Genomic DNA, 22,862 nt, shown 5'->3' on the forward strand with positions numbered 1-22,862 from the left:
GTAGTATGACAGTCGGGGACTAGTCAGGGACCAGTCGGGACCAACGCCGTTGTCACGTTTGAATAGCTTTAATCTATTTAAAGTTAAAGTCCCTGGTTCAATTGATTGAAAGCCTTCAATCTGGTTCTTCTAGTAAATAAGGTAAAATTATAAGATTAATGAGGTTCTGTAGATAAGTAAACTAATCGGTAAACTGTAGAATCTCTGAGAGATATTACGAATCTCTAAAGGAAGTGAGTGATTATCTAATAATCTACTGCTAATCTCTTGTCTTCAGTGACATTTATAGTCGAAGGTGACGTCATGCCGTTGACGTCATGCATAATGCTTGTTTCCTCGACAACAATGACATAGTTCAATATTGAAAATGGGTGGTCTTCCCCTTTAATATTGACAATATAGGAATCTCCATATATGGGCATAACACGTACGTAAGTAATGCCAAGCAGGGCCTTGGTGAGTTAGGGCCTTGGTTTGATGCCTGTGGATCTCCATATATGGGCATAAGGGGGTACCCTAACATTCTCATTTTCGGCCTGGGATTTATGACATCAGAAATCTCCATGTATGGGCATAAAAGGTTTTTTTCTTTTTCTGGGAATGACCATATATGGACTTTTTATTTTATTTTATCCTTTATTAATAATAATACTGTATGTATCCATATACATACAATATATGTTATGCCCATACATGGAGATGGGCATAAAAAAAAGTATGTTAATTAGTAATGCCAAGCAGGGCCTTGGTGAGTTAGGGCCTTGGTTTGATGCCTGTGGATCTCCATATATGGGCCATAATAATGTTCTTAATATTGACAATATAGGAATCTCCATATATGGGCATAAAACGTAGGGCCTTGGTTTGATGCCTGTGGATCTCCATATATGGGTATAAGGGGGATTCATTCAATTCAAATGTTCGGCCTCCATTTTCTGTACAATGTCACGTGACATCCCTTTTATGCCCATATATGAGTCATTCTGTACCACATCACTGTGATCAACTTTCGCTTTGCCATGCAATCAACTTCAGAGCAGTGATGTGGCACAGAGTGACAGTGAGTCACAGTGATGTGGTACAGAATGACTCGTATATGGGCATAAAAGTGATGTCACGTGACATCACTTCCTGTACTAAAAAACACGTGACATCACACTGACATCACTTCCTGTACAGCCGGACAGACAGTCAAGCGACACAGGCATGTTGTATTGTGATTAAACGAATCCTGGAGCGTATTGTCGGAAAATGCGCATTGTTTGGGCATGTATGAAGACGCATCCGTATTCTTTTGCGAATCATAGAAACAAATGCAAATCCCCCAAAAACAGGCAATGAAACATTGTGGTATATAGAGCCATGGGGGACTGCCCACAAGTCAGAAATCTCATTAGTCCTACATCTCATTAGTCCGAATTTAGTTAGGGTTAGTGTTAAATAAATTATTAAAGTGAAATAAATATGGAATATGGATAAAATCCATAACCAAAATAAAACAGAGACCAAAGGACGTATATCTTAGATTGCTGTATTTTAAGAGAGCAGACAAGGAAGACAGACAGTGAGCATACCATCCTAGTGGCAGCTTGATAATTCTCTCTCTCCTCCAAAATGGAGGAGAACAGTATATAAAGAGTACAGTTTATGACAGTAAGAATCGTGGGACTCATTCATTTGTTCCCAGATCATAACAAGGAAGTAACAGGAAGAAAGTGACACGTAGTTGGTAATTTTCCACTAGTGACATACAGTATATCATGATTTTGTAGTCAGGGCAACCAAAGTTATTATGACCTGTAATCTATTAGCCTGAACCTAGAGTATCCGACCAAAATTTGGTCTCTTATACTGTAAGTTCAGTTCATAATATATATTATATGGTCATATGAGCCTCATACACAAATCATGAATTATGTATCATAATTCTTATCTTATCAGTTAGGTTTTAGGGTTAGGTTTAGGCATAGTTTTAATGAGGTTAGGGTTAGGGTTTGGGTTAGGTTTAGGCATAGTTTTACTGAGGTTAGGGTTAGGCATAGTATTTTTCACCAGGTTAACATCACCAGATTCTGTCTAATTGAATGTACGAACAATGAGATTTCGGACCAATGCCATGGCACCGAGCCATGTGCAGGTTAAATCCATAGTATATAATAGGTTAAATCCCCCTCCCGACCGTCCGCTCCCATTAGATCTCTGACCATAAGCCTACGGCCCGTGGCTGTCCCCAATGATTTCTGATCACCGCTCCCTCGATAGTTTATTTGCGAGGAGTTGCTCACAGTCAGATAAAAGTGCCACTGGAGTCACTATTGTATTATAGCCTATAGGCCTAATATAATATAGGCCGATGTGTGAGTTTCTCGCTTCGCTCTCTGACTCTGTGCCAAAATCATGTGCCAAATGGAGACGCTTTACACGCGCCACGTGTAAAGGGGAGAGAGAGGGAGGGCGAGACGAGGCAGAGAGAGAGAGAGAGAGAGAGAGAGAGAGTTTATGTTCTCCTCTTCATAGAGATTCATATCTTGCTAAAGTGTTAATTGACAAAGTGCAGTGTGAGCCCAAACACATTAATTAAATATGCAAGAATGTTGCAACTTCACCCCTGGGAAGAAAAAGAATAATCCATGGTTTAGCCCCTATAAATGGTGCACTTATATAGTGCCTTCATCCAAGGCGCTTTACAATGATTGTAAAGTAGGATAGGGTGTTTCTAGGGTTCAGGGCTGGTAAGGGGTTTGTTGCATCGCCATGGGGATTCGATCAGAAAGTCATTGAAGAGTGGATGGATTCCATTGTTATGTCATGGTTTATTTCTACAAACAGATAAATACAATAATATTACATTCAATATAATTCATCATTAATAAACAATAGTCTTTAAGATTATACAACATTTTTATACATAATAAATTCAGCCTCTACTTAAAGGTGATACACCATGAAATTTCCCTTTTCCTATTTTAAAACCTTTTTTTGGGGTCTCCGTCCCACTAGCACCTTCTATCCTCACAAAGTCCCATTTCTGACCGTTGAGTCTTTCTCTAGTTTTTTGAAGGCGAAGGTTAAAAGTATCCCACGGGTTCTCAAAACAGGCTGTCCAGACTTGCTGCCGATTGTGGCGTCATCATAAAAAAAAACTTTAAAAAAATATATATATTCTGGCCTTTTCTCGCCTCTCTGGTATATAAATGACAGGCAGCTAATACAAGTTTAAAAATACAAATGAACAGCCTTTGAAAAACCTCTTAGGTCTTGGTCTTGGCCTTAAGCTCTAGAGGAAAATAAAGTCAAATCTGTAGCTCTACTTATTTTGGAAAAGATAAGTATCCACACGCTTCCCCTCTGCTCCAAGGCTCCACCATGGTCACCTTGTCCTTTGGTTTCCTCTCCCAGTAACTACCCCCACAGACAGATCCACTATGGGTAGACAGATCTACTATGGGTAAACAGGACACCCCCACATAGAGTGCCTGATTAATTGTGGACCACGGGTGTCCCTGTCCTGATCTCGGGCCTGACACTTTTGACTGGATCTTATGTTATGTTTACTATATACCATCTATTGTGATGTAGACATGACATCATGTACATGATTGAATAGAATTGGTTTATATTGATGTATATTGTGAATGTTAACCTTGTGAATGCTAACTTGTCGATGCTGATAAATGCTGACTTGGTGATTGTGAATACTAAACTACTAGTGTTGAATTTGGCTAATTTATGGTTAGAACAGCTAGCTATTGATTGATCATGGCCACACACACACACACACACACACACACACACACACACACACACACACACACACACACACACACACACACACACACACACACACACACACAAATATATTAACCATATGATTTTGATTATTTAAAGAAAATCGAAGTCCACAATATATCATACTCCCTAAATATTTTTGCACCGCTCACTTCGCACGGGTGCGATTTTTATACACAATAAGCCCATTCCCAAGATGTACAGTACCACAATCTACAAGATGTGACAAGATGGTACTGTAAATAGTAATAAAGAAATCACCGGCTTATTGAGTCTAAAAAGACATATTTAGCCACCTGTACACATGCCCCCATCCACTGAAATCAAAATCGCTAAAATAGCTAAAATGATAGAAAGCAGTAAAGTTGTCCTATATAAAACATGTCTCCCAGTCCTCAAAAAAGTGCAAAGAAAAAGAATAACCATTAGAAAAAAAGTATTCTGTAAGTTTGTAGAATTTAAGTATAACATTGTGCTTATGCAACTGTGAGAAGGTTTAGAAACGTTGTCATCCTCAACACCACAACGTACAGCTATGTGACGACACTGACAGAGCATATCAAGATCAAGTCGGATAAGGACGATGATCAGACATATGTGCGTTTCCTTCCCTCCTTCGTGTGGGCAGTGAGAGATTTCTCACTGGAGTTGGAGCTGGAAGGGAAACCCATAACAGCAGACGAATACCTGGAAAACGCTATCAAGCCGAAAGCAGGTTTTAATGATCATTTATTTGGATACAGTTGCACATTTACAATAAAAGTTATTGTTTAGTCAGGAAAACTCACATAGGTTTAACCATTTCTTGCAACAAATGGAATACAGTTAAAATTGGCGTTTGAGGGCTCCGCGTTCAGAGATGTTCTTTGAATTTTGAACATGGATGCCTGCTAAGCAAAATCAGTGAACTTTAAATAAAACCCCCATAAGGATACAATAGTACAATAGCAATACATTGACATATTAGCTTGAATTAGCAGACACAAAATCACTAGTATCTGAGTCTATGCCAGACTCATCAAAAGCTGGAGGCTGGGGTGGAGGAGGCAGCTAAACAGCAGCGGATCTGAGGCTTCAGATCCAAGACAAAAAGAGCCATAGTGAATGCAAGCCGTATTTAAAGGCGCTCTGATTGGATTATGACAGTGTGATGTAATGATCAGCTGTGAATGAAGAAATATCTGAATGACAGCTGATTACAGCTGAGGCAGGTGAGACTCACGTAAACTAACGCTATGCTTCATTCATTGTTTAACTGTATCAAAGGTAAAAAGAATGAGCAGTACAACCAGCCCCGTACCTGCCTTCGCAAGTTATTTTTGCCTCGTTCGTGCTTTGTGTTTGAGAGACCGGGAAACAAGAACGTACTGAAGAATCTGGAGGATCTGGACGACGCTGACCTGGAGCCAGAATTTGTCCAACAGGCCAAAGAGTTCACTCAACACATCTACACCAACTCTGACCCCAAGACCCTCGATGCTGGCCAAAGGGTCTCTGGCAGTCGTAAGAGTGATTCTAAAAAAGCTATACACAACTGCCACTCAATGCCATTTAATTCGGAAATCAGTGAATACTGCATCTGTTCACTTTTTATTCTGACCATTTTCAAGTGTTTGTTGTCATGAATCTATGGCTGAGTTATTTGGTCTTAAGAATGTATGGGATGAGTTTTTACAAATTGTCATGGTGCTTTTTATTTTATCATTTTGTAATTTATCCTAGAATATGCAAGGAGCTTCTTTTTTTTTTTACTTTGTTTTATCATACCAATCCATACCAATGCAGGGATTCTTTACATCAGGGGTTCTCAAACCTTTTTCTCCCATATTATGAGGGATTTTTTTGGCGACCCCATCATGTGTGCGTGTGAAGAGTGTCCGTTCTCTTCAAGGAGTTCATGCTGGTCGCATCTATTCTACTAACCCTAACCCTGTCCCTAACTGACCGCTCAGACAGCTCTGAAAAACCTAGCCTAACCTTCCCCTTCCCCTTGACCCTTCTTTGTAAAACTTTACCTTTTATTTGCATTGTTGTTTTTGTTTACAACAGTTTTTTCTTCTTAGTAATTTTCCTTTTTCTCTAGATATCTTTTGCATACTGTGTTTTATCTGTGTCATTCAATGTTATATGAGTTAAAGAAAAGGATCTCCTTGGAAATAAGCCACAAGACTTGGGTTTCCCTTTAGTTGACCTTGTACCAGTGAACTGTACTGTCTGTCTTCTAATACATACTTCACTCAATCAATCAATCAAACCATACAGATGGTTAAATAACATTTTACTCAAACATAAGTCATGGTTTGCAGATTTTATGTGCTGAATATTTCTCTGATTGATTTGTTGCCTGAAATTTGCAATGTCTGACTTTTACCAGCTCCCGAGTTAAGCATCACCGTTCTTCCTCCCGTTCTTCCTCCCTCCACAGTGCTCGGTAAACTGGCAGCCACATACGTGAATGCCATTCGCAGTGGAGAGATTCCCTGTCTGGAGAACGCTGTGGTGGCGCTGTCTGAGATCGAGAACGCCAGAGCCGTGGAAGAGGGTCTGGACCACTATGTACAGAAGATGAGATCCGTGCACTTCCCCACCAATACCGAGGCAGAGCTGTCTGAAATCCATCAGTCCAGTGAGAGTGAGGCCGTGGCCATTTTCATTAAACATTCATTCAGAGACGAGGACCAGAAATATCAGAAGAAGCTTGTGGTATGTTGTACATTTTACAACAGATAGTTCCGATGAAGCAATCTCATTGGTTGAAATAGCTATCTATCCGTGGTGATATTGAGCATTTTGGAACGGGTCTCATCAAACAAAGAAATCAGCTGCGCTGGTCGCAAAAAAGCTTGCTTAATTATTAACCATTCTTTTCACATTTGGTGACACCATCAAGGGTTGGGTATCGTCGGCGATACTTTTAATGGTATCGATCCACTGAAACGATACTATCGAGTATCGGTTCACATAAAAACGAACGATACCTTGTTTCGATACTTTTGAATGCACCCCTTGCCGTTCGCATCTGTAATAGTTGGGCTACTGAAAGTTTAATGACTGCTTCAGTAGGCTACACTCGTTACTGTGAAAATAGCCGAGAATAGCCTATAATGTTTATTATTATGATAATGATCCAACGTCTATAAAATAGCCCATAGAAAAAGGCAAATAATAATTATGATAATAATAAATAAAAAAGTATCGAAAATGGTATCGAAAAAGGTATCGTATCGATTCTCAGGTATCGAAAAAGGTATCGTATCGATTAAAAGGTGAACGATACCCATCCCTATCATGTTAGAGCTGGGATACCCGACCGAAAACCCGCGGGCCGACAAGCCTGGGCTCGGGGCGGACGCATTTTCTTAATTAATTGTCAAACGTCGATTCGGGTCGGAGATATTGTTGATATAGCCTCTGCCTACCTATGACATGCATCATGCACTCTCTCTGATGATGCAGGCAGCGTACAACTCTGAGTGTAACGGAGGTGATCCGAACCTGCCCACCCGGCTTCGAACCCAGGTCTCCCGCCTGAAAGTCCAATATCTTAACCATTACTCCAAAGGGATATCCCTATGGAACAAGGGCAGATACTAGACTTTTGAGGCTTCAGGCTGGGGCTGCGACTTTCTCCGCCACATGAGCATGGAGAAAAGTCCCACGCTGAGGTAAACGCGTTGTTGTGGTTTGATTGGAAGTGGCGTGCCGCTGAATGGAGCTCCTAGCTTGTGTCCCACTACTGTCCCTTGCATTGGATGTTTCTTTTTCGGCGCTGTTGTGTGCAGCTGCAGACGCAGTGCACTGTGCCAGCCTCGTCCGTCCGTACGGCCAACACACATCACATCATCACCCAAGTAAACCCTGGCTTATACTTCTTCATCGCGACTAGTTCCGTGCCAAAAGTGGCTGATCTACAAGTTCACAAAGCCTCGCATCCGCGACACGTTGTGAGCTTGTAGATCTGCTATTTTCCAAGCGCAGAAACTTGCAGAATGAGTCACTGCACTGCAGTCTTCCAGCGCAGCGCACATTATTATTTGTATTATTTAATAATCAACGTAGCCTACTATTTAAACACTTTCACAAGCTGTGGCTTAATATTCACACTAAGGGTAAGAAGCAGCCATGTACTGCACATTAGAACAAGCTTGCTAGTGAGTGAGTGTAAATCAGTGGCTTCCTCAAAGAAAAATAAATGAGGGGGAAAAGCGGTGAAATCTAATAGTAAGGGAAAGTTAGCCTCATGCTGGACCAATCTGGGAACTAAATCATTTCCAACATCTTTCTTCACAAATGTGTTCACAAAGGTGTCTACTATCACAACTGAACTTTCTAAATCACAACTCCCTCTGGAACCTTTGTGGGAGCCAATCAAAGTTGGGGGTATCCCGAGGGCCTGTATAAAGGGGGCGTGTCTTATAAAATGAATATCAAATATCTAAATCTAAACTGAATCAAGCAACTCAAAAACGGTCCTGGGTGTTCCCAAAAGCCTGATTATATGATAAAATTAACAAAAGTTTTATGAAAGAGAAATATTCCTTGAATAAATAATACAAAATGTATAATGCAGCAGCCACTTTGTTATGCAAATTAGAAGGTCAAAATGAGCGTATGAGGTGTGTAATTGGGGTATTTTGGGGCTGCTGAATCCATTCCAACCATTAGTCATCAGTAAAAATTACTCCTTGGCCATAAAATAGGCCACGCTTACTTTTGTATGTCCATGAGACATATAATATTTGCAATAAAAAAATGGTTGGAGTAGGGTTTGAATTCATGAAAACTATTCAAGATCACGCACATCATGACACACAGGATAACATGATACAATCTGACAAGGAACACTCAAACACAGGGTTTAAAACATAGGGACTAACAGGACACAGGTGAACTCGAATGACATGATTGGCTATAAGCCTTAGCCAATTAGGCCTATGTTATGGCCAAGGAGTCATTTTAACTGAAAAATGGTTGGAATGGATTCAGCAGCCCAAATATACCCTAATTACACACCTCATACGCTCATATTGTCCATTTTTTATTTTTCCCCTTTAATCCCAGGCTCAGGGTATCCCGATACCCCCAACTTTGATTGGCTCCTACAACGTTTCCAGAGGGAGTTGTGATTGAGAAAGTTCAGAGGTGATAGTAGACACCTTTATGAACACATTTGTGAAGAAAGATGTTGGAAATGATTTAGTTCCCAGATTGGTCCAGCATGAGGCTAGCTTTCCCTTACTATAAGGGTCGGACGCATTTTAATGATTAATGTTCGGACATCGATTCGGGACGGACAAAAAAATGGGCCCGATCCCAGCTCTATATCACGTTACACTTTTAAAATATGTCTATGCCCTAGTTGCATTACATCCTCTTGAGCAGTGTTCAGCTAATTCCAATTCAGTCTTTTGATTAACACACCATTTAGTTTTAGTTCTATTTTAGTTATCTGAAATGGTTTACTCTTAGTCTAGTCCTTTATCAAAATACTTTGTCTTAGTTTTCAGTCTTAGTCTAAGTGAACAGCATGGACACTGTAGGCAACCCGGCCTGGCGGAGACCTGCGCTCAGAGGAGCACACTTTTCCAGTATATTATATATGTGTGCTTAGGCCTGATACACTATTCTGTTAAACTATTCAGTACTTTTGCCAGAGTCATCTACTGGATGATAGTATTGTTTTTAGGAGGCACTTCTGGAGCAATATGCCCACATCTGTACGAAGAACTGTGAGGAGTCCAGGAAGGCCTGTGAACTCATCATCAAACGTGTCTTCAAACCCCTGGAGGACAAACTGAGGAGTGGTTTCTACACGACCACCGGAGGATACGACCAGTTCATCATGGACCTCACTGTGCTGACCAATGAGTACCGGTGTGAAAATGGCAGAGGAGTGAAGGTAATAGCCGGGGAGCCACTGGGCCAAAATGAGAGAGGACCTGTGATGTCATGACATACTCCAAATTTTTGTTTGTCCTATTAATTTGGTCAATAAGGTACACAGAATGAGAGGCCTGCTCTGCCGGAAATCCTGCGAAAAAAAGTTTCCCATTGACTTCACTATACTGGAAAAAAACACACCAATAAAAGTAGCATGTGAGGGGTCAAACTAAGGGTTCTTCATGATTCTGAATCCATTGCAAGCATTTGTTTTGCATGAAAAACATTCCTTGGGCTAGATTTCAGCCTCTCAAACCTGTGAAAAGTGATGAGTCATCACTTTTCACCGTTATTTTGGTCCGTTTTCTAGCCCAAGGAATGTTTTTCATGCAAAACAAATGCTTGCAATGGATTCAGAATCATCAAGAATCCCTAGTTTGACCCCTCACATGCTACTTAAAGCATATTTTTTTTGGTGTGTTTCTTTCCTTTATATTGAAGTCGATGGAGTGAATATAGAAATGGCCATAACTTTTTTTCGCAGGATTTCCGGCAGAGCAGGCCTCTCATTCTGTGGACCTTGGTGACCAAATTAATAGAAAAAACAAAAATTAAAAGTATGTCATGACATCACAGGTAACATCCTATTCTTTGAGCTTTTGGGCCTGTGGCTCCCCGGCTATAAGAAGCCTACTTCAGGTGGTTTCTTCTTCAATAAGATAATAAGCTTAAAGGGATATTCCACTTTCAAAAAAAGTTTGGCCATTTTATCGTCTACTCAGGCTTTTGAGAACACCCTGGGCAGTTTTTAATTTGCTTGATTCAATATTTAGATATTGATATTCGTTTTATCAGACCAGACCATCCAGGGCTCATTCCTATACAAACCCATTGTAACTTCAACTCCATTTTAACCATGATAGACCGTGCCATGTCTTCTTGGGCCTTTAACGGCAACGTGACACAGCATGCATGATTTGAGGCATTTTGTTCTAAAAATTAGTTGGCAAAAGTCAGCCTGCTGGTGCTATAACAGGCCAATGTGAAAAGATTGGCATTTGTTCCTTGACCCAGTGGGAATGTGCATGCAGAATTCTTCTGTATCACAAGCTGTGTTCATGATTTAAGTAATTTTGTTCAAAATGGACCAATCCTGCAAACTTTGGAAGCCAGTGTTTACCATTATAGGATGGAATATGAAAGTGCAATATCCCTTTAAGTTCTTCAATAACAGTGTGAGCTTAATAATACAATTCAATTTAATGTATGCGTGCCTGCGTGCAGTCTGCGATATCTCCAAAAGGAGGGATAAACAGCATGGTACTGCTCAGTTTCAGCTATAGAAAGCTGCTTTGGAGGAGGCGTTGTTTCATTTATCCATGATTGATGTCTGTTGTGTTTGACAAGTACGCCAACATTATTGTATGTAACAACTTTCTGCCTTGTAGGCACTTTGTAACTTCGTGTGTGTGCGCGCGCGCGCGCATGTGTGTGTTAAAGGCTGCGGAGGTGCTGAAGACATACCTGGATGAGAAGGCAACAGTTGGCCAGACAATCCTGGCAGCTGATGAACGCCTCTCTGAGGCAGAGCGCAGAGCAAAAGGTAAAACAGAAATGAGTTCAGTCAGTCTCAGTCCCAGATTTATAGACTAGGCCTATTCTTTGAGACACACATGCAGGTATTTCGGGGCTCGGCCAGCTTCTCCGGGTGAAACAACCAAAAGCTTTCTTCATTGGGATTACGGAACGTACATGTGGGAAAATCTCGATATTTTGACGGCCCATTAGTCCGACTAAGGGTTAGGGTTAGGATTTAGGATTTAATGGGTTTATTATCATAGCGCAATAGGTAGTGAAGTGTTGTAGTGCAAGTCATTACAACCACTGATCTAGTGAAGAGTGAAAATGGGACTGCCAAATATTCCCCTTCCCCTAATCGCTCGTGTCATTGTCTCCGCTAGGCTGAAAGGCATGGCTGAGACTATGATTTCGCCCCTGTCCATCCGTCTGTTCGTCCGTCTGTCTGCGTGCGTGCATGCGTGCGTGCGTATCTGTCCGTCCTTCCATCTGTGGACAGTTAATCTCTGGTACCGTTGGCACGATGGCAGCGAAACCGTACACACACACTCCCTGGGTGCCAGAGCAGAATCATTTTAGCCCTTAAACAAACACAAAGTAGATTCTGATAATAAATATAAATTACACTGCGGTATTTTTCTTTGTCTTTAAAGTGATCCCTGGCTAATACGACAAATATGCCTTAATACATCATAATTGTCCTCTATAACTACAATGTAAAATTAAAAACACCTCAATTATTTTATTTCTTCAAGAAATAGCTAATCTTTCACTCAATAGGGGAAATGCCTGTCGCAAGTTGTAGTCGGGGGCGTTAGGGAGATGACATGGTCATTTCGTGCTAATCAGTCTAAAAGCGGCAAATTTTGCACAGATGTAGCCCAGGGTATGCTCTAATGATTTAGCTAGGGCACCCGAGTCTGCAACATTTGGGGTTGCCACAGCGGCCAAATCAAGTTGGGCTCCCATCGACTTTCAATACAGGTGGAGAATACCCAGAAAAAACTTTTTTTCTGGGTATTTAAGTGGGATCTGAGGGGTCTAACTAGGGGTTTGCAAGCATTTGTTTTGCACAAAAAAACATTCCTTGGGCTACAAATGGCCCCAGAAAATGATAGTTTAGTGATGAAAAGTGGTGAGTCATCATTTTCAGAGTTTTGTGGGTGTTTTCTGGAGCTGTGGCGACCCCGAAGGTTGCCGACTCGGGCGCCCTAGCTAAATCATTAGAGCATGCCCTGGGCTACATCTGTGCAAAATCTGGCGCTTTTAGACTGATTAGCACGAAAAAAAAAAAACCCTAAGGCCTCCGACTAACATGATTGCTCACCCAGACCGGTACATGCATCGTTTTCTGAAGCCATTTATAGCCCAAGGAATGTTTTCTGTGCAAAATAAATGCTTGCAATGGATTCAGCATCATGACAAACCCCTAGTTTCTCAGATCCTACTTAAATACCCAGAAAAAGAAATATTAGGCGCAGGAAGAATGACGTAGCCAGTTCAGGGGGGAGATCTAAGAGGTTGGCGGCGCGCCCCCAGGTGGGCGGAGTATTATATTCCGCCCCCCACTCAGAGTATATCTAGGGTACTAACCCTACAGTGCTTCAGTTGCTAAACTCAGCGCTGCAGGACACACACAGGTGCCACACCTGTTGCTGCTGGAAGCGTACTGCTGCCCATGCACCGCTCCGAGAGGGTGCCTAACTTGGCTGAGTATTTCTGGCTGTTTCTGCTATCTACTATTGCTTATTTCATGTTCTTAGCTGCCAAACTAACCTAGTTAAGAAGCTGTGTTCTGGCCAGGTTGTATGGGAAGGTTGAGGTTGTTATTCTGGTAATCACTGAATGCTAGAAGTTGTGTTCTTGGCCAAGTCGCATGGGTAGTTTGGAGATTGTTATTCGGGTAATCGCTGATTCTAAAGTTTCAAGGTCCATATTGTCTTGCTAAAGTTGCTGGTGCCCCAGCTGAATTCTGTACTTCAGTCATGTTGCTAAAGCTAATCTAAAGGTGCTACGGGCTTGCTAACATGGCTAAATGTATACTAAGGAGGATCATAGAAAGTGGGCTGTGGCTACGGGCTAAATGCTAACTTATTGTGCCCCGGTGGGCCTTTACTGGGCTACCATGAGTTAAGGTAATCTCAGTCGTTGGGTTTGTCGATGATAGCCACAGTGGTTTTGCGACTGCACGGGCCGTATCGGCTAGCATGGAGCAACAGGTTCAATGTATAGTCAGCCAGGAGCTAGCCGGTGGCTATTGCTAGCCGGCTACTCCGGTAAAGATGCTGTTAGCTGGTAAAACAACGTGCTAGCCATGTCAATGCATAGAGCGGCGGCCCCTCGCGATAACGTGGCCCCGTAGCAAGTATGAAACACGCCAGGAGGATTCAGTTTGTAGGCTGTTGTAGGTATCGGCAGCATTCACCTAGCATCCGAGCTAGCCGAGTTCATGTCAAGCGGTGGTTTACGGCATGACGTCGTCAGCGCATACTAAACGCTGGGGATGGGATATGTAGTTCGCTAGCATGTCAAGCCCAGCCGGATTCCGTGCTACAGTCTAATGTGGCAGTCGTTTGTTGCTAATGCTAATTTAAGGTGCTTATGGGTTTCGCTAACGTTGCTAAAGATTAGCGGCTGTCCAGGCTGGGTTCAAGGCAAGGATTATGGCATAAAGGTTGGGTTAGCTGTTGTGGTAAACACGGCCGAGGTCTACTTCTAACTACTGCTTCATCAAGGTAATGGTGCTCTTTCCAGCTGAGTTTGCATACTACAGATCGAGACGGGAGCAGTTGCGGCTCCTGGCTAACGCTAAAATAACTTCTTTGTGCTTGGCTTGCTTGCGACCGTTCGCTAGGTTAACTCAGTTGCTTGTGCTTATCGGGAACAGTGGTGTATTTGTCGGGATCAGTGGCGTATTGGTGTATTTTGTCAGCCGTATATGCTACTGTTGAGCAGCGTTCCTTCCTTGCAGTCAGCCAGGGGCTAGCTTTGCTTGTTAGCCGGCTAGCTTTAACTAATGTAAGGATAGCTGCTAGTTGGTAAAACAGCTTGCTAGCCATGTTCTAGGCGCAAGTATGGCCCCGTCTGAAAACGTTGCTCTATAAACAGCTGCTGCTTATGAGGTGCTAGTTGCTATCAGAGCAGTATAATCAGAGAGTGGTGTCACCGCGGGGTCAGAAACAGCGCTGGTCACGTGGTTCATTGTCACTTTACACCTCATAGACTTCAATGCATTTTGTAAACTTCCGGTTCGCCGTTTGTCACTATACGCCAATAGATGTGTGCGTAGAAGACCTGGCCCATGAAGTGAACGGGAGTGACGCAACTCTCTACTCTAGGGCTCCGGTTGCTATACCTTAGCAGCTTCTAAATGGTTCCTGTCGCTTGTATGTTTGCGCGGGCTCCTGGAAGGAGGAAAACCCGCAAGCTCATGGGTGCCACAGTTTACGTGCAAACAATGTTTTGCGTCCGCTAACGCTAGGCGTGCTGTCTGTCTTGACGTCACCAGTTGACTCGCTAATGCATGCAGGGAATCGTAGTCTTCTCTAAATGCTTGGTAGCTCCACTCAACCTGCGGCGGCGTGCTAGCATAACTGCTAATAATTACAGCTAAGGCTGATGCTTGTAAAAATGCTGTATCATGTTTTCTTTCAGCTCATGCTAAAGCTAATACTTGTTGGTTGCTAACATTCTGTCTATTATTTCAGCAAGTTATTGTTTCTACTGCATGTCAAGCTGTTACTAGGGTGTTGAGTGTTTCTGCTAACATGTTGTCATTACTGCTCCAGTATGGCAGCTCCAGGCTAAAGTGGCACAGGCTCAGCTAAATCACTTTTCTTAACAGCGTCTCGCTGCGGCGGCTATAAGGGCGCGGCTAACACCAGGTCTACGTTGTATTTTTCAGGTTCCTAACCCTAACATTATGTTTATTTTTCAGGTTTCCTAAACATGAGGTTTATCTTTCAGCTTCGGGCTAAAGCCGACGCATAGCGACAGCTACAGCAGGTCGTCATTGCAGCGTCGCACGGCAGCTGCGGGGTGTTTCAACTGCTTGTTAAGCTGCTACCAGTGCTTCAGAAGTTAAAGGGATTTAACTCAGATATTTGTTTCAAACTAAGGCTATAGTACCGGGTCACACAGCACACCGTATGTCCTAGCAGTGTTTCCGTGGCCGCTGCACTGGCTACAGTTCTGTTTTCCTTCAGCTCATGCTAAGCTAATACATACTGGTTGCTATTCATCCTGTTTATTTCAGTTTCAGGCCGGAGCGGCTGCAGGCCCACGGCTATGACAGCAGGTTATCATGGCAGCTTTGGCTGCGGGTCCCACTAATCATGTCATGAAGGTTATGTTCCTAGCTTAGTCGACTGCTGTGTGCGGCTGGGAGTCCGTCGGCACCGCGGAGGCTATTGTTGCGACGGCGCAGCTGCTTCCGCTGCTGCCTTGGGCCAGCCGGCCCTCCAGCCTTCCTGACTTCCCGGCGACCCGCGAGCCCACGACGGAGGCGTGTAGGGCTCAGGCTCAGCTTCCGGGGGAGCGGCACACCGACACCGCCGTCATGCCGCGAAGGAGCAAAGGAACGCCAGTTCTAGCGCCAGCGGCGGGAGCCAGTTCTCTCGCCAGCGACGGCTGCCCCGGAAGCACAGCGGAGCCAGACTCTAGCAGGTAAATAGCAGCGCATTTGCTTGTTCGGTTCCGTCAGGGCGCAGTCGCTCTAAGCTGGGGACTTTACGCATATCGGTTGGGCCATGTTTTGGCATTGCTTGACTTCAAAAGTCAAGAGCTGGGTTGTAGAGTTTCTTATATGTGCGTCAGCAGACTCTGCAGCAGAACTAACGCACTTTTCCATTCTGTGTCTCCATGCCGAAACACCTGGCTGCCCGCCCGATGTCTGCCCCAACGACCCTCTGTTCCATGACGCACGCTGGTTCGCCGCGAGACTGAGGGAGCAGGGCCAGAGTGAAGGCGTCGCGCCATCCCTCTACACGCCACATTCCCTGCGGCGCGGAGTAGTTTCGGCAGTGGCGCCCCTGGCGCGGAGCAGCTCGGCGGCAGCACTCCTGGCGCGGAGCAACTCGGCGGCAGCACTCCTGGCGCGGAGCAGCTTCGGCGGCGGCTCTCTGGCGAGGAGCACCTTCAGCAGCGGCGCCCCCGGCGCGGAGCAGCTTCGGCGACGGCGTTCCTGGCATGGAGCAGCGGCGGCGCTCCGGGCGCCCTCGGGCCTCAGCTGGTCGTCAGCAGCAGGCGTCCGCTGCATCGGATGCAGCAGGCTGGGTTCCTCCGTATGCAGCGGCGGAGGAGCAGTCAAGCGGCGTGGGAACGATGTGAAGCAGCCCGTGGTTAATGGACTGATGGGGCCGAGGCACGCAATCAGTCACGCGTCCCGTGGAGGACGCTCAGGTTCAGAAGGCCGCATTATGAGGTTCTGTTTCGGCTGTGTGTTTATTGCTGCCCCTCACATGTATTTATATACAAGGCAGGGTGTCTTTAAGGTTATAACAGTATAGTTACTGTTATGTGCAGCGTATACCTTATATTTGTGGGTTTTTACGTGCTGCCTCTGCTGCACTTCACAGGTCTTTAATTAGTGTTATATCTAGTTGCTCATGCCCACTACAGCATTGCCAAAAGTACACTAGAGCTACCTTTCTTATCATTGGTTGGCTTTAGGCAAGCTGCTAATATCTAATACTTTGGTACTAACGAGTATTCCTTGCCTGCTCATTCTAGTATTCAATAGCGCTCTAGAGTTCTGGAGTTAGCAGTAGATATTTTAATTGCTTCAGCTCAGCAGTAACCGCTAAAAGAAAGAACGTCACGCGGAGGGACGGAGCCCTTCGTATAATGGTGTTCTCTTCTGCAAAAGCAAGGTGTGTTGGGAAGGGGGAGAGTTTAATAAAATGTATAGGTTGCTGCATAATTCAGGTAATTAAAGGTGCTGTATTCTGAGTATGGGGGCATAGTAAATGTACGCTATAGTGTCAGTTTAGTTATTTCGCGCTTCTGGTCACAGCAGTGTCCAAGCTGTTAGGTCCGCGGAAACAAATCATCCTCACCGGTGATTAGGAGTCTATGGATTCTAAGCGTTGCGTGTGTTGGGGGGGGACCCGCGTGGGTCCTTCCTTTTAGAATCCATAAGCCACTCTTAGGTTCCGCTTGTAGTATAGATTATGCTGCATTTATCCATGCGTGCTGCTCATTTTATTATGCTGCCTGCGGCTCATGTCCTATGCTGCTGTAATTGTTTAGGATTGATCATGGATTCGGAAGCATTGCGTGTTTTGGGGGGTTAGGACGCCGTCCTGGCAGGACGCCGTCCTTCCTTCTTTGGGGGTCTCGGATCATGTGACGCGGAGAGCTTCAGTCACGTATAGATGATTATAGCTTAATCATTTATCGTGGACGCGGCACATGATCCGTTAGCCGAATCCATCGCCAATCCATCCGCATGTAGTCTGGTTACGCTACATATTCATGCTGCTGCTTAGGCTATAGGATGCTGCTGCTTAGGCTATAGGATGCTACCGTATTGCTATATATATATTGCTCATATGTCTCTGCTGCCTGCTATATTGTATGCTTCCATTCTTGTCAATAAAGTCCATTCAACCTTAATGATTTGCCCCCTGAAATTAGGCGCAGGAAGAATGACGTAGCCAGTTCAGGGGGGAGATCTAAGAGGTTGGCGGCGCGCCCCCAGGTGGGCGGAGTATTATATTCCGCCCCCCACTCAGAGTATATCTAGGGTACTAACCCTACAGTGCTTCAGTTGCTAAACTCAGCGCCCCACCTCCTTCCCCAACTCCACCTCAGGATTAGGCTATCCCCTTGCTGGGGGTCTCGGATCATGTGACGCGGAGAGCTTCAGTCACGTATAGATGATTATAGCTTAATCATTTATCGTGGACGCGGCACATGATCCGTTAGCCGAATCCATCGCCAATCCATCCGCATGTAGTCTGGTTACGCTACATATTCATGCTGCTGCTTAGGCTATAGGATGCTGCTGCTTAGGCTATAGGATGCTACCGTATTGCTATATATATATTGCTCATATGTCTCTGCTTCCTGCTATATTGTATGCTTCCATTCTTGTCAATAAAGTCCATTCAACCTTAATGATTTGCCCCCTGAACTGGGTATTTTCCTCCTGTATAGAAAGTCAATGGGAGCCCAACTTGATTAGGCCGCTGTGGCGACACTGAAGGTCGCAGACTCGAGCGCCCTAGCTAAATCATTAGAGCATGCCCTGGGCTACATCTGTGCAACATTTTGCACTTTTAGACTGATTAGCGTGAAATATCCCTAAGGCCCCCGACTATTGATGATGTCATAAATGTCATGTGTGATCTATCCCTATGGAATTTATGGCAAAAATAAATAAAAATAAACATTTGAAATATTGATTTGATGGTCATATTAACTCATTTACCGCCTCCCCCGATAGTCCAGAGAAAATCCCAATGTCGTTCCCCGCCAGGCCCGATAGTTCAGAGAATTAGCTTTTATATAATGTAATGTTTAATTACAGTCTTCCCCAGCTCGTGACAAATTTTGAGCCTTTTATCTTAAAGGAAACCTAAAATATCACACATCAAAGTAAGTGTGTTTGAAAAAAAGACTGTAATAATGTACAAATTGCAATACAAATGTATAAATCTCCCCATAAAGCACAGTGAACTGGCAAAGTGACGCATTTGAGCACACAAAGCTGGCAGCCGAAAAAAAAAAAGAAAAAAAGTGTTAGAACAGCTGTGTGTGTGTGTGTGTGTGTGTGTGTGTGCGCGCACACATCTCTTAGCTGGCTGCTCCACGGACCACTCTGTATGTGTTTCAGTGGTCCCCCTGATCAGGACACAGTCCCATAAATCAGAGATCTGCCTCTCTCTCTCTCTCTCAAAATTATCGCCAATTCGCCATATAAATGCTTCTAAAACATACCTGAGAATGCTGGTGGTTGATAAGAATCCACACCATGGTTTATAATCCATATATCCAGGCTATAATATATTGTTTTGTAATGGTATTTTAGTCCACAAGCAGCCAAGCAGGCCATTGGCGCCAGGCGGTCCTTTGCAAAGGGGGGGTCCCTGCATGGTCGCCTCCAATAGGGGGTCCGCGGGCCCAACGCTTCGCTCCGCAGAGCAGTGGGAACACGATAATCAACTGTTACACAACGTTGTAAAATCAATCAATAAACCACCCGATTACATAAAGTTCACACGACACGACACGATCCAGTTGAAGTGGTCCCTGGAGATGCGATCTCGAAGGGGGTCCTCTCATTTCCAACATTTCGAAGGGGGTCCTCTCACTACCCTGGTCTCCAGCCAACACTTCTCAGGGAACCAGGCGGTGGTCCGCTCCCCCAAAAAACAAGTGAAAAACTACTGTAGATGAAGCCTCAAAAGACGCACCAGAGATCAACTACTTGCCTCGTTAGCAAAGACGCGTTTAGCAGGGCAGTGCAGAGGATTTTTTAGGGGCAGGGGGAGACATTTTTCCAACATGTCCTAGAATGTGAAAATAGCAGATCTACAAGCTCGACTTTGATTGATTGATTGAAGACTTTATTAGAAGTTTGCATAGGAAAAGGTACAGTTTCATGACGGTACAGTTCACTGGTACAAGGTCTACTAAAAGGAGATCCATGAAAAGACTAAGCTTATTTCCACTGGAAACCATTGAAGTATCTCATATAAAATTGAATGACAAGCTCTCAATGTGTCACAGAGCGATGCGTTGAGCTTGTAGAGCTTGTAGATCTGCTATTTTCACATTCTAGGACATGTTAGAAAAAAAGACTCATGCCCCCTTTTATGTCTATTTGTGTGTGTGCACCTGTACAGAGCAAAAAACAACCAGCACACACACAGAGACAGAGAGAAAGCGCCCCCAAGTGGGGGCTCACAGAAATACTCACAGAAATACTGCAATATAGTATGTGAGTTTTTTGGTCAGATATAGCCAATAAAAATATTTTTCTCTGCATTTTTCTAAACAGAAAATTCTAAAAATAAATCCTATTACATAATTACATTAGTACACTTATCTAATAATGCCTGAAGCCATAAAGACAAATCTCAAGTGAGTTATCCACTTGAAAACAGATCATTCACAAAAAGGTCAATAACTCCAATTATTTTGAATTTCCACCTGGATTTTGAAAAAACAAGGGGTTTGAAATGGCCAAAACTCTAGATTGCTACATCGTACATACAAAAAAAATTTTTTTTGGAGAGACTAGAGGATGTCTTCTTTTATTCCAGGCACTGTATGACATTTTCGTGCAAACAGGGAATTTAGGAAAAATGTCTAAATATGAAGAAAATGCTTAAACAAAATGGCAGGAGAGCCTACAGTGAATGTTAAAATGGCGGTCAATGTGTTAACCATATAAAGTATTATGTTTGTTTTTATTTTCACATGAATGCCATAAATTCCATAGGGATAGATCACACATGACATTTATGACATCATCAACTTGCGACGGGCATTTCCCCTATTGAGTGAAAGATTAGCTATTTCTAGAAGAAATAAAATAATTGAGGTGTTTTTAATTTTACATTGTAGTTATAGAGGACAATTATAATGTATTAAGGCATATTTGTTGTATTAGCCAGGGATCACTTTAACATTTCCGATGCCAAAAATGTCGAGGAACGTGATAAGAATTACTGCAGTGCGACGCCATGGCCCTGTTATCACGTCTAGGGACGTGTTCGCTCGTTACCATGGTAACCAGGTGCTGTGGCGGCTGGTGAGCAAAAAAAAAATCATATGATCACAAGCCCCTCCTACAGCATACCCTGCTTTAAAATATAACATAAATTGGAATATATTTTCACAAAACGCATTGAAACAAGGTTTAAACTAGCGACAGGAACCATAAAGTATTTATGACAATGTTTATTAAGGTAAAAAAATCTAATGTAAAAGTTTGGGGGAAATTAATGGAATCCTATGGAGAACATGTTGCCTCTGGTACCAGAACAGCGCAAATAGCAGCCAATCATAGGAACTTTTAGTTCTGTGTTTGCTTCATTTTAAATCCGGACAACTGGCCCTACCCCCTGCTCTGTATCCAAATAATTACAAAAATAATGGCATCCAAAGTGTTAAGAAACGGTTCCTTTTTTCTGTTTTTCCCCTCTAGAGGATGAAGCCAAGTGGGCGGAGGCAGAGAGACGGGCGGCGGTGGCAGCGGAGAACCTCCGCGCAGCGGAGCAGCGGGCGGCGGACCGTCAGAAAACCCAGGATGAGAACATGAGGCAGCTGGTGGAGAAGATGAAGAGTGACGCCAAGGCAGCCCAGGAGCAACATGACAAGCTGCTGGTTGTAAGTTATGTGAATATTGATTGTAGAATGCGCCTCACAGCTAGATGGTCCTGGGTTCGATTTCCACAGTGGCACTATGGGTGTCTTCTCTCCTCCGCGTCATCAGTGCCCACACCCTAGGTGGAGTTGGCAAAAGGGCCTTTTTGTGTGGAGTTTGCATGTTCTCCCCGTGTCTCCTAGGGTAGATACCCTCACAAAAACATGCAGTAATCCTGGTCTCTATACTGCCTCTCCTGGCCAGCCAGGGCGCCTGATGGAGGGGAAAGGGACTGGTTGGAGTAACGTGTTCCTTCCACACGCTACGTTCTACCTGGGAAATTCCCCCGTCAGGCATGGACAGGGGGCCCCTGGCCAATAATTTTTGAGGGCCCCCCACTCTCCATCATCACCCCCCCCCCCCCCCACCCCCACCCCTCCCCCTCCCTCCCAATGCACACTACCCAGCTCGTATTTTAAGCCATGATTATCATGTGGGCCAAGAAAGCACCTGTAGACAACAGAGGAGGGGCCCACACATTATATTTGTAATTAATGTATACATTTAATTTTAGTAAATTGTCAATGACCACGCGGCCCAGTTCCCCCAAGGGCCCCTGAGAGCCAAGGGCCCCTGGCAACGGCCCCACCGGCCCAATGGTTAATACAGCCCTGCTGTCAGGTGATAAGAAGTGGACTGCTCACTCCTCATGCACTGAAGAAAACATGAGCTTCCCAGGTTGGCAGAAAGAGAGTAGCCCCCAGGATTACAGCTCCTCTCTGTCACCTGCATGTCTTCTGAACCTTGCATAATAATTTAGAGATTGTATAACAATGTGCTGTTTCAGGAGATGAAGAAAGAGCAGGAATACGCGCGAGCTCAGCTGGAAGAGCAGAGGAACGCGTCAAAAGAGGAGAAGATGGTGCTGATAAAGCAGCAGCAGGCGATGGAGAATTTGGTCCAGCAGTTGAAGGAGGACAGGAAGCACGACCGACTGGAGATGGAGAAACGCATGAAGGCGGCGGAGGCGAAAGCGGCGAATGCACCATCATGCATCATTTTGTAATCAATACATTTATATATATAACATATTTAAAAAAAAAACTGTGTCATTTTATCTTCTAATGAGGCTTTTGGGAACACCCAGGACAGTTTTTGCATTTCCTCATTCAGTATTTAGATATGAAACTGCTAGGCTCCAATAGTCTTCAAACCCCACTGAGTGCACCGTAGAATGTGTTAGGTTCGTACGCAGGCAAAATAAAACAATGTCCACAACCTTGACTTGAGTTGGCTTTTT

The 22,862-nt window shown here is 44.0% G+C and overlaps 1 protein-coding gene across 1 annotated transcript in view; it reads left to right on the forward strand.

Moving 5' to 3' along the window:
* The window catches only part of LOC308303145 (guanylate-binding protein 1-like), a gene marked incomplete at both ends in the record, with an annotated part of 40,293 nt that extends 17,665 nt beyond the window's left edge, over nucleotides 1-22,628 (forward strand). Inside the window, 7 exons of the mRNA XM_080747468.1 lie at nucleotides 4,323-4,504; nucleotides 5,056-5,292; nucleotides 6,215-6,492; nucleotides 9,515-9,688; nucleotides 11,170-11,272; nucleotides 21,404-21,585; nucleotides 22,410-22,628. Of these exons, the coding sequence (XP_080603594.1) occupies nucleotides 4,323-4,504; nucleotides 5,056-5,292; nucleotides 6,215-6,492; nucleotides 9,515-9,688; nucleotides 11,170-11,272; nucleotides 21,404-21,585; nucleotides 22,410-22,628 (1,375 nt within the window). The remainder of the gene's footprint in view (nucleotides 1-4,322; nucleotides 4,505-5,055; nucleotides 5,293-6,214; nucleotides 6,493-9,514; nucleotides 9,689-11,169; nucleotides 11,273-21,403; nucleotides 21,586-22,409) is intronic.
* Between the last annotated feature and the right edge of the window lie 234 nt (nucleotides 22,629-22,862).

The sequence above is a fragment of the Nannobrachium achirus genome (genome assembly GCF_963921795.1).
Source record: "Nannobrachium achirus genome assembly, chromosome: 18".
In the NCBI taxonomy this organism is placed as follows: domain Eukaryota; kingdom Metazoa; phylum Chordata; class Actinopteri; order Myctophiformes; family Myctophidae; genus Nannobrachium; species Nannobrachium achirus.